This window comes from Eleutherodactylus coqui, chromosome 5 (assembly GCF_035609145.1).
Source record: "Eleutherodactylus coqui strain aEleCoq1 chromosome 5, aEleCoq1.hap1, whole genome shotgun sequence".
In the NCBI taxonomy this organism is placed as follows: Eukaryota; Metazoa; Chordata; class Amphibia; order Anura; family Eleutherodactylidae; genus Eleutherodactylus; species Eleutherodactylus coqui.
In genome coordinates, this window is record NC_089841.1 from 204,094,218 (window position 1) to 204,107,188 (window position 12,971).

Below are 12,971 nucleotides of genomic sequence, written 5' to 3' on the forward strand. Positions count from 1 at the left end.
AAGGGCTGTACTGTAGATACCTTTGAATCAATTTTTATTGCATTTGGTTTAATTTGTGCCCCAAAAAAAACATTTTTGCCGTTGGTTTTCATAAAAAAAAAAATTGTTAGCGTTTTTCCTTAGGGGGCCTTCACACTTGCGATCGTGAAATTGCTGCGTTTTTTTTTTTTTTTACGCAAATGTCAATAAGGACTTTCTCATGGTAAAAGCGCATCTCACAAAAATCGCAAAGCACAGACTTGTGATTTTTGTGCGATGGCTTTTTAACATTAGAAAGTCCTATTGACATTCGCGTTAATAAAAACGCAGCGATATCGCGATTTGCAAGTGTGCAGGAGCCCTGAGGCTAATTTGCAGCAAAATCGCATCTTTATTCACTGCTATTTGTGAACGTCAGCAATGTTTTTTTTAGAGAATAATCATGCATCAGATCGCTGCCGCCCTCGATAACCTTGTGCAATTTTATGGCACGATTTTTTTATTGCAAAAGTCAATGAGACTTTGTAATGTTAAAATCGCATCGCAACGCGCGTTTGTATTGTTTGCAATGCGATAAAAAAAATTGATTACATAACATTATCATATTTCTTAATATTGAAAACAGTGAGAATACCATGTAGGGCAATCTATAAGAGAATATAGTGTAGAATAAACCTGAGTGTGTGCGTAATATATAATATAATGTGTGTGCATAAACGTTTATTTACGTATTAAAAAATCGTGATTTTTGTATTGTATAGAAATTTATAAGGTAAATTTTTTTTTTTTTTCTTTTTACAGAAGACACTCGGCAATTGCTGATCTGCTGCCTTTGCTGTTTGACCAGCAGTCAACCACAAAATACCATAGAAAGAAAGGCCAATAGCTGGGTAAAGGTAAGACTGCACACATGGCAGCAATGTAAGGCCTTAAGGCCCATTTAGACACAACGATTCTTGCTCAAAATTCACTCAAAGCCATCTTTTGAGCGATAAACGTTTTATGTGCACGATTCGTTCCTCGCTCAATTCTAGTTGTCTAGAATTGAGCGATGAACTCTTATCAGCGGTGCAGGCTGTTTTCACAGTCGTAGACTCATAGAATGGTAGAGTTGGAAGGGACCTCCAGGGTTCAACCCCCTGGTAACTCTTCTCTGAACTTGCTCCAGTTTGTCCATGGCTTTTTTTAAACTGGGGTGCCCCGAACTGGACACAGTATTCCAGATGAGGTCTGACTAAGGAAGAGTAGATGGGGATAATTACCTCATGTGATCTAGACTCTATGCTTCTCTTATTACATCCCAGAATTGTGTTTGCCTTTTTGGCTGCTGCATCACATTGTTGACTCATGTGCAGTCTATGTTCTATTAGTATACCCAAGTCTTTTTCACATGTGCTGCTGAGTATTCTGCCCATGCTTTGCCTGGGATTAGGTAAATATCCACTCTTAAAGATTTTAGAGATTTTGGGGTGGTGGATCTGTAGAAAATGAATTACACATTTGTGACATGAAATTACATTGATGGACAGCTATTTATATATTTATGCTATGAAATTATTTTTAATTATATGGTTATACCCATATAAACCGCTGAGAGAAAAAAATGTCCTTTCCAGATGTAAGAAAGAGCTCTGCTAATGTTCTTTTACTGAATTCTCACCAATTTAATCACCTTTGACCTGGAATGAAAACACTGCAAGAGAATGAAAGTGATTTCAGTCCTACCTTTATCACACATCTGGTGTTCACTGAGCTAAGCGGGGGCTTCCAGATAACCTCCACACGATAGTTGGACAATTAACGAAGGAGTACTTTAGGAGCCTTCTGCTCTTTTTAGTACACTATGTCAGTGTTCCCCAACTCCAGTCCTCAGGGACCGCCAACAGGTCATGTTTTCAGGATCTCCTCAGCATTGCACAGGTGATGTAATTATTGTCAGTGCCTCAGACATTACCACAGGTGTTCTTACCATAATTTATCCTGAAAACATGACCTGTTGGTGGTCCCTGAGGACTGGAGTTGGGGACCTATGCACTATGTCATTCTTTTGAACTGAAAGAAAAATCTTAAAATTAAAGCTGGTTTGCCTTTAGGTCTAGTGGAGTGACTATTAGATGGAACGATTTATTGTTCACATGAGCGAATGATATGGGAGTTTACTCATTCGCTTGGGCAGATAAATCGTTCAGTCGTTCACATTCACTGTACCAATGAATGAGAAAGACGACTGCACGATTAGCGAACGGGCCAACAATGATTTTCATGCTTGCATGAAATGAAGATAAGCAAATTAATTATTGTTCATCATTGGTTGTGTTTACACTGAACGACACTCGTTCAAATTCCAATGATCCAGATTTTTTAATTTTTTTTAACGATAATCATTTAGTGTAAACGCACCTTTAAACGAACTTTTAGAAATCTTAAGCCTTAACCCCCTATCACATTAAAATTGGAAAAATCCTCCCGGAAACGTCACTTTTTCATTGTAGATTTTGAATTCATGTCTCATATAATTTTATACTAGTAGAAAGACCGTTCCAGGATGGCGATCTATATGGAAAAGTAGCCTGCAACCACTCTCTTATGGAAACAGTCTAAAACAAAATTCATTTTTGTTGCCCATAACAGGCAATCACAGCACAGCTCTCATTAATTATACTGCTGAGGTAAAATGAAAGATGCGCTGTGATTGGTTGCTAGGGGCAGCACAGATTTTTTTTTTTAGATAGCTTTCTTAAGAGTGCGGTGCCTGGCTAATTTTCCACAAACTTCACTGAAATGTTGTGTACCAGGAAATATTTAAAATTACAGACTTTTGAAAAATTCTACCAGTGTCTACAAAAGTAGGCCAGTGGGCAACACGCAAAGGGACCTCCACGCTGGTTTGCCCTGAGTATTTTATGTATTGAAAATAGCTGATGCCTTTAGATTATAAATATAAACATGAGGGCAGAGTTGTTCGCACCACATCAGGCTAAGATATGTATGTGTGTGTGTGTGTATGTATGTATGTATGTATATATATGTATATGTGTATATATATATATATATATATATATATATATATATATATATATATGTATATGTGTGTGTATATATATATATATATATCAGACTTGGCGCATAACTCATTTACTTTAAATCCATTTTTAATCTTAGTGACATAACTCATACTTGTGTTCCAGTGGTCATAGCTTTTATAGTTTTTGTCATTGTAGCTGTATGACATCTTGTATTTTGCGGGATGAATATTAGAGATGAGCGAACCTACTCGTTTCGAGTAATTACTCGATCGAGCACCGCGATTTTCAGCGTAGCAGCGGGGAACGGGGGAGCCTCTCTCTCTCTCTCCTCCTCCCCCCCACTCCCCGCTGCAACCCCCCACTCACCCACGGCGCCCCCCGAATCTTTTCGCCCGAGTACGGAAGTACTCGAAAATCGCGGTACTCGGGCGGAAAAGGGGCGTGGCCGAGTAGGCTCGCTCATCTCTAATGAATATCCATTTTTATTGGAACAAATTTCGGATACAAATAACATTTATCATTTTGATGCGTGGGGGCAATGAAAAAAGCAATTTCACCATTGGTTTTTGGAATTAATTTTTATGGTGTTCACAAAGTGGTATACATAGGAGCATTACATTTATGACAATACCAAATTTATTAAAATTATATAGGTTTTATGATGTTCTAATACTATTGCACATTATAAACTTTTTTTTTTTTTTTTTAACAAAATAATTTTTTCTGTGGCACCATATTCCAAGACCATACTATTTTTATTTTTCCTGATGACTAAATTGTTAAATGACTTTTTTTAAATGTATTTTTTTGCTGGACAACTTTTGTTTTTATTGATACCATTCTGAGGTACAATTACTTCATTAGTTCTTGTTCTTGTTTTGGGGAAGTGAGATGAAGAGAAAATGGCTATTTTGGCATTGTGTTTCTCACTGAATTTATTGTGCTGGATGAGTAATGTAATGTTTTATAGTGCAGGTTGTTACGAATGTGGTAATACCAATTATATGCAGATTTTTTTCCCCCCAATAGTTTAAGCATTGTGTAAGTGTTAAAAAATGTTATTTTTTTCTGTCAAACAATGTTGATGCTCTGGTCAGCAATTATGGTGGCATCTACAGGGTTAAACGGCAAATAGAGGTGATTAGATAAGCAAAATCTATGCTTAAGGTATAGTTTGGGTGTTTCAAATCATATAAAAAAAGAATAAAGTACTTCATAGAAACTACATGTTACACTTCAATCAGTGTATATGAGATAGTTCTTATTTTTATTAGCTCTGCAATTTAATTTATATTGATTAGACAAACAGGAAATATTTCTGACATGCGCGATCTATAGATTTAAACATTTAAATGAAATGAGGCCACGGGTGACTACAAAAGCAGAAGATATGTCTGTAGCAGTTTCAGGCACTAGGGTGGAGCCTCAGGTGTAGCAGCCGCATGTCTGGAGAAGAGTCGGGGAAGAGGCAGGAATCGGCAATGGAGATCTCAATCTGCAGTACAAATGGATGAGGCAGGCAGCATAGTCAGAAGGAAAGCCAGAACTCAGTATCAGGAGGTCTTGGTTTGCAGTACAAATGGGTGAGGCGGGTAGCGTAGTCATAAGGGAAGCCAGAAGTCGGTATCAGGAGGTCTTGAGGTAATAGTAGAGGAGCGGGCAAAAGTGAAGCTTGATCAAATGCTGTGGAGCACAATAATCACACAAGGAAAGAGGGACCAGGGCCAGGTTTATATAGCAAGCCTAATCAGAGACAAAGGCGGGGTCAGGACCAGGAGGCAGTAACTGGATAACCGGGATCATGGAACAAGGCTGAGAGTCATGCAGGGGAACTGCCCACAGGCTGGATAGCTTGACAGGGAGAGCTGCTGGCTGGAGTTTGGGAGGTCCCGGGTTCGATTTACTGACAAAGTCCTTCGTACTGCTCTCCAAACAAAGTAGATGGCGAACTGCATCTGAAATTTAAGCAGATTTCAACTTCAGGTTCTTTTACCATGGGACAGTTGTCCCAGTGATAATAACTCCTGTTCTTTCACACACGAGTGAGGATTACTTAGTAAATGGAGATGGAGCGGGATGGAGATCACTCTGTCTGACCACCTGCCCCCCCCCCCCCCTCCATTCACAGTAAAGATGCAATTGTTTATAGATGAATTATGCATCTTACGCAGGCCGATTGTCGTTTTAATTATCGTTCATCGTTAAGACGCTGCCAGCATTTACACTAAATGGTTATCATTCAAACTCTCTCAATCCAGTGGAAACTATCAAGAAGAGACTCAGAACAGCTGGCCTTTTCAGTAGAGCTGTTGTGCTGAAACCACTTGTTGAGGCAGCAAATAAAAAAGAAATGACTGCAATGGGTGCAGAAATACAAGAATTAGACCGTAGAGGATTTTGAATAAGTGTACCGGACGGATGTGTCCAAATTTGAGGTGTTTGGAAGCAAAAGAAAAATGGACATATGACATTCGATAGATGATACGTAATTGCATTTCACCAACTCTCAAACATGGTTAGAGGGTCCATAATGGTTTGTGGGGCATTTTCCTATGGTGGAGAGAGTACACTGTGTAAAGGGTAACACAATCCTTGCTCACCAAGCAGTCCCTATGGGAAAAAGTCTTCCATAAGTGGCATCTACTGTACCGTTTTTCAGTTGCTCATGTGTCCTGGTGAAATCTTTCACCATGCTCATCTGATAAATCTCTGCATCTCTCTGGGCAGTAGTCAAGGTGCAAGTTCATGAAATGTACTTTGTGGGACATGTTGCGTCCCAAATTTTTGACAAATTCTTGAATACCATCCAGGCAGATTTTTCTTTGCTTTTTAAGCATTGACTGTATCTATTGTCACATTAGAGAGTTTTGATAAATGAGGTCCATGACTTTAATGGTCAATGTACTATAACAAAATGTTACAATATTGAATATCATACTTGTGATCTCTAACGTTATTATCTTGCCTGACAGACAATTCTGTTTGCAGTATTTGAATTCAGCACCCTGACTAAAGGCAAGAACACTGATTTTTACACACAACAGTACACCCTTGTAACACAGTTATGTACATGTTCTTCTTGAATGCTTTTGCCCTTAGACAGGAAGTGTGCATGTGTTCGCAATGTATGTTTTGTGGGGTGGGATAAGCAAAACCACCTATTCTTGCTCTTTTTTTTTTTCTGCCATGTCATTCACCATGTGGATTAAATAATGTGATAATTTTTCAGTTCAGGTTGGTGATTTTTTTTTTTTTTTTTTTTTTGGAGGGGGGGGTATTTTTCTACACAGTAAGGTTGGAAAGGTGTGTAAAAAAATATATTTTTTTGACATATTTTAGACATTAAAAAAAATTATATTTTAGTCTCCCTAGGAAACTGCAACTTCAGTAACACTGAACACTCATATAATGCACTGCAAAACTTCTCTATTGCAGTGTATTCTACCTGCCAGTATTACACTGACAGGTAGCCTAAGAGGCTCTAGAGCCTGTTAGGGCTCAAAAGGCTTTCATAGATGGCAATTTCAGAGACCATTTTTAAGCTTTGGCTGCCATAGCAACCCATTGATACCCAGTGGAGTACAGAAGGAGCCCCCTCACTCTTTTATTCACTTTGATGTTGCAGTCAGCATTTGGTCGTAGCATCTAAGGGGTTAAATAGCATTACACAGCTGAGTCTCTGCTATATTGCTTCCAGTGTATAAAGAGGCATATGTATCCCAATAAGACCCCTTAGCAACCAATATAAAAATACATAGACTATCAGTAAGGAGATAAAGGAGTTGACTAAACATACTCCTGCTTCCAATACTACGTAGGCTGGGGAGTTAGAGTTACGGCAACAACCATTCAACACCCAGCTGGTGTACTCACTGGGCATCAGACAGTCGCTCCAACAACCCGACACCACCCATCAGGCAGGTTTGTCTCTCCATGCCGGATGTCAGAGCAAGTGGGAGAATATGCCTGGATAACACCTTCAGAAAGAACAATGTAAGTCAGGGGGTTTAGTCTTTGTCTATTTATCACTTACTATCGCTGGTCCGTGCGATATCGCTGCTATTTCTCGCGGTGATACCGCTACTTTATAGCGCTATAAATCGCATGTGATTAGAGATGAGCGAGCGTACTCGGAAAAGCACTACTCGCTCGAGTAATGTGCTTTATCCAAGTATCGCTGTGCTCGGGTCTGAAGATTCGGGTGCCGCTGCGGCTGACAGGTGAGTCACAGCGGGGAGCAGGGGAGAGCGGGTGGGAGAGAGGGAGAGAAAGATCTCCCCTCCGTTCCTCCCCGCTCTCCCCTGCAGCTCCCCGCTCCGTGCCGGCACCCGAATCTTCAGACCCGAGCACAGCGATACTCGGATAAAGCAAATTACTCGAGCGAGTAGTGCTTTTCAGAGTACGCTCGCTCATCTCTACATGTGATGCTACAAAGTCGCGCGACTTTGTAGCACCACATGCGAGGATTTTCGGGGGAGGCTTGAAATATAAGCCCTTCCGTGAAAATACGCCGTAGCTGAAGAAGAACAAAAAACAAAACACCCATACATCACCTGTCCCACACTGTCAGCCCGGCTGCATCTTCTCCCTGTGTCCCTGCCACAGATCATCTTCTTCTCTTCTGGCCGTTGATTCAAAAATCCCTGCCTCCTGGAAGCGCTGGCTGTGATTGGCTGACACTTAGCCATTCACAGCCAGCGCTCAATGAATGGCAGTTTAATCACTGCCATTCATTGAGCGCTGGCTGTGATTGGCTGATGCTTAGCCAATCACAGCCAGCGCTTCCAGAAGGCGGGGATTTTTGAATCCCTGGCCAGAAGAGAAGATCACTGCCGTTGACCCGGGAAGAAGATGCGGCCGGGCTTACAGTGCGGGACAGGTGATGTATGTGTGTTTTTGTTTTTTATTCTGCAGCCAGGGCTTAAATTTTAGCTTTGACAGTAGGATTTCCTACTGTCAAAGTTGCATTGCATCGCACGAAAATCGCGTTTTCATGCAATGCAACAGGGAGGAAGGCTCCATAGAGAAACATGGACTACAAAACCTCACGAGTCGCATCCATATAGCGGGACTGGTGAGGTTTTTGTGTCGTTTTGTAGCATGCTACAAAACATTGCATGTGTGAAGGAACCCATAGGAAAGCATGGGCTTCTCATACATGCGATTTGTAGCAATGCTACAAAATCGCGTGACTTTGTCGCCTGTGTGAACGAGGCCTTAAAAAAAGGATGTTTTGAGATTTTAGTGATGTTCTCTGGATGACTTGTTTTTTAACCCCTTAGTGACCAAGCCTGTTTGCGCCTTAATGACCAGGCCAAATTTTGCAAATCTGACATGTGTCACTTTAACATGGAAAAACACCAGAAAGGTTTTGCATATCCAAGCGATTCTGACATTGTTTTTTCGCCACATGTTGTGCTTCATTTAGGTGGAAAAAATAGACCGATTAGAAATTGTGTTTATTTATTAAAAGCGCCAAAATCGTCATTTTTTCACATTTCCAACTGCAATATCTTAAATATGTGCAAACATAATATAGAAATTTTTGCTAAGATTGATATTTCCACCCGTTTACTTTATTTTGGGCGCACATTGGAAAAACTTTCGTGTTTTTTTTAACCATTTAGGAGACGTACAAATTTAACATTACTTTTTAGCATTTTGAGGAACACTTTGTTTTCCTATACCAATCCAAGATTAGAAAGGCTCATGAGTGTCAGAATAATAGATACCCCCCCCAAATGACCTCATTTTAAAAACTACACCCCTTAGTGTATTCACTGAGGGGTGTCATGAGTATTTTGACCCCCACAGTTTTTTTTCAGGAATTAATTCAATTTAGAGGAGAAAAAGTAAAATTTCATATTTTTGCAAATCTGTCATTTTAAAGACATATTTTTTTCCTATAGTTTACATGAAAATCAGGATTTACACCCCAAAATGGATACCCCTATTTCTCCCGTGTTCAGAAATATACCCATTGTGGCCCTATTGTTATATCTGAGTCCACAACGGGGCCCAAAATGAAAGGAGTAGTCAGTGTCTTTCAAAACAGAAATTTTGCTTGAAGTCCTTTTAGGCCCCATAGCACACATATAGAGTTCTTGAGCGCCCAAAACCATAGAAAACCCCCACAAATGACTCCATTTTGAAAACTAGACCCCTTAAGGAATTTATCTAGGGGTGTACTGCATATTTTGACCCCACAGTTTTTGAATGAATTCAAACCAAGCAAAAGGAAAAAATTGTGATTTTCGTTTTTTCGGCAATTCTGTCATTTTAAAAACCGCTTTTTTTGTACAGCACACATATGAAGGAAGACTTGCACCCAAAAATGGATACCCCTGTTTGTCCTGTGTTCAGAGACATGCCCATTGTGGCCCTAATCTTATGTCTGGATACACAACGAAGCCCAAAATGAAAGGAGCAACCGGTGGCTTTCGGAACACAAATTTTGCTTGAAGTCCTTTTAGGCCCCATTGCCCACTTGTAGAGTTCTTGAGCGCCCAAAGCCATAGAGAACCCCCACAAATGACCCCATTTTGAAAGCTAGACTCCTTAACGAATTTATCTAGGGGTGTACTGCGTATTTTGACCCCACAGTTTTTGAATAAATTCAAGCAAAGCAAAAGTAAAAAATTAGGATTTTTGTTTTTTTGGCAATTCTGTCATTTTAAAAACAGCTTTTTTTGTACAGCACACATATGAAGGAAGATTTACACCTCAAAATGGATACCCCTGTTTGTGCTGTTTTCAGAAATATACCCATTGTGGCCCTAATCTTATGTCCGCATGCACAACGGGGCCCAAAATAAAAGGAGTAATCGGTGGCTTTCAGAACATAGATTTTGCTTGAAGTCCTTTTAGGCCCCATTGCCCACTTGTAGAGTTCTTGAGCGCCCAAAACCATAGAAAACCCCCACAAATGACCCCATTTTGAAAACTAGACCCCTTAACGAATTTATCTAGGGATGTACTGCATATTTTGACCCCACAGTTTTTGAATAAATTCAAGCAAAAGGAAAAAAAATAGGATTTTCATTTTTTGGGCTATTGTGTCAATTTAAAAACAGTTTTTCTTGTACAGCACACATATAAATGAAGGCTTTCACCCCAAAATGGATACCCCTGTTTGTCCCGTGTTCAGAAACATACCCATTGTGGCCCTAATAGACTTACAGGACCCATGGCTAGGCCTACAATGAAAGGAATACCCGTTGGATTTCAGGGTACCACTGAATAAATTTCAGGGTCCATTGCCCACTTATAGAGCCATTGAGCGGTCAAAACTATAAAGAACCCCCTCAAATGACCCCATTTTGAAAACTAGACCCCTTAACGAATTCATCTAGGGGTGTACTGCGTATTTTGACCCCACAGTATTTGAATGAATCTAAGCAAAGCAGAAGGAAAAAGTTACGATTTTCAATTTTTTTGGCAATTTTTTCAATTTAAAAACATTTTTTTTGTACATTGTACATAGGAATGAAGACGTTCCCCCCAAAATGGATACCCCCGTTTGTCCCGAGTTCAGAAACATACCCATTGTGGCCCTAATCTACTTACAGGACGCATGGCAAGGCCTATAAAGGACGGAACACCTGTTGGATTTTAGGGCACAACTGAATAAATTTCAGGCCCCATTGCTTATTTGTACAGAATAAAGATTGACTCCCTAAAAATTCCCCCCCCCCCCCCCCTCCGCGCCCTTTTTGGCGTTCGCAAATCTTAGATAAAAGTAAAAATGTGAACTGTGTAGTATTTCCGAAGACAGGGGTAATTACGGAGGCTGGTTGGAATGGGCCCATGGGGCAATAAAACCGGGTATCCCCCCCCCCTTCTCTCATGCTTTTTGGGGGTATTTCGTGACCTCAGTGGTGGGTAAGGGGTGTAAAAAGTGGCGTTCCGTGAGTCTCCGTAAGCTTGATGAGGTGTGGCGGTCTCACACAAAAGGCGCTCAACAAGGTGCTCCTGGAACTGCAGGAAGGCGAGCGTTCCTGGGGCTTCTTGTAAAATACGTATCACAGGTAGCTGTCTGAATAACGCCGGGCTCACGCGGGTGCAGGCGGAATCCGCTTGCGGAGGCCCACAGCGGATTCCATCTGTGAGCCCGGCTGTGACCCTGCGTACGGCTGCGTAATGTACTGCGCATAATTGCCTACTCACACAGGCGGTCATGCACAGTACACCTTTTTTTGTATTTCCCGCACCGTCGCTTAGCGATGACGGGGGTACCCACAGCCCGTATACAACGTAGTTGCGTATGGGCTGCGGGTATATCCACGACCATGGAGCACAATGGGCTCTACGTTGCAAATATCCGCAGTAAAATAGAACCTGCTGCGTTCTCTTTTCTACGAGTGGATTACGCAATTCCAACCCGCTAATGTGAGCGGAATTGTGTAATCCAATGCGATTGATCTGCGTATTACCGTGGATCAGACGCATGCAGAATCCGTAATTCCTATGCGGTCATGTGAGACCGGCCTAAGGTAGATCGCTACCTTTTTATCACGTGACCGAGGACCGTTCAACAAGGCCACCCGTCACTGCTCCAGGCTCTCTGTGACCGTTGGTCGCTGGGAGCAAGGAGATTTTAAATTTCCTGGGCTCCCCGACTGCTGCGCATGTGTCCGGCTTTTTGCCGGCAATCGCATGTGCAGAATTCGGGAAGGTCCACGGAGGAAGATCGCGTCGGGGTTCAAATACGCAGGCCTCCGGTAAAAAGTTTCATCTCCTCTCACTGATCGCATCAGTGAGGGGAGATGAAACTTCAAATTTTTTTTTTTACTTTTACGTGTTCGCCATTATTGGATAATGGCGAACACGTGACCAGGAACCGCTCACTGCAGACCCCCATTAAATCTTTATGCTCTTGGCTACGTTTTGTAGCCAGGAGCAGGGAGAATTTAAATTATCCTGGCAATCCACAGCTTTTGCGCATGCGCCCGCCATTTTGGCGACGAGCGCGTGTGCAGAAGCTGTGGTAAGGTCTGCGGATAAATCTGGGGGCCTTAGGTACGTACTTTCATCCTCCCTCACGGATATGATCCATGAGGGGAGATGAAACGTACTCTTTTTAAACTTTTAAAAACTTTTTTTTACTTTTTTACACTTTTTTTTCACTTTACATGATCACTGTCATCCATTGGATGACAGTGATCATGTCCCCGGTATAATCTCTCTGCTCCTAGCTACACATGGCAGCTAGGAGCAGAGGGATTTTAAATTTCCCGGGGCTCGAGCCCGTCTGTGCACGCGCCCGATGTCAATCATCGGGCGCGCATGCGCAGACGGGGATTCGGGTCCCGGGACATCGGGACACCGCTGAGGACTGGGGGTGAGTATTTTCACCTCCCCTCATGGATCCGATCCATGAGGGGAGGTGAAACTGACTTTTTAAAAACTTTTTTTTAACTTTTTCGCGATCGCACTATCCATTGGATAACGACGATCGCGGTACCGGGGACCGCTCACCGCAGTCCCCGCTGACATCTCCTGCCTCCCGGCTACCTACAGGAGCCGGGAGCCAGGAGATTTTAAATCTCCCGCGCCGCCGGGCCTTCTGCGCATGCGGCTGACGTAATGCCGCCTGGCGCGCATGCGCAGAAGACAGGCTTCGGGCCCCGGAGCGGCAGGAGAGTGGGGAGCAGCGTGCCGGACCTGGGTGAGTAATTTCAGCTGCTCCGATGGATCCGATCCATCAGAGCAGCTGAATCTTTAACTTTTGTGTACTTTTATTTACTTTTTTTGCGATCGGCGCTATCCATTGCATAGCACTCATCGCAATGCCGGGGGGGTGTCCGAACAGCCCAGGATGACAGCTCCATGCTGTCAGCTACCTGCGGACACCGACAGCATGGAGCTGTCACGTCCACAGCCCGAGGGGCATTATTCTCTGCAGGAAGCATGTTTTTACGTCCTCAGAGAATAAAGCCCACTTCGGGAGGACGTAAAAACACTATG

General features: G+C 42.2%; 1 protein-coding gene across 1 annotated transcript in view; it reads left to right on the forward strand.

Moving 5' to 3' along the window:
- FANCC (FA complementation group C) overlaps positions 1 to 12,971 on the forward strand; it is a 128,647-nt gene that overhangs the window by 20,268 nt on the left and 95,408 nt on the right. Inside the window, exon 4 of the mRNA XM_066604083.1 lies at positions 781 to 875. Coding sequence (XP_066460180.1) covers positions 781 to 875 — 95 coding nt within the window. The remainder of the gene's footprint in view (positions 1 to 780; positions 876 to 12,971) is intronic.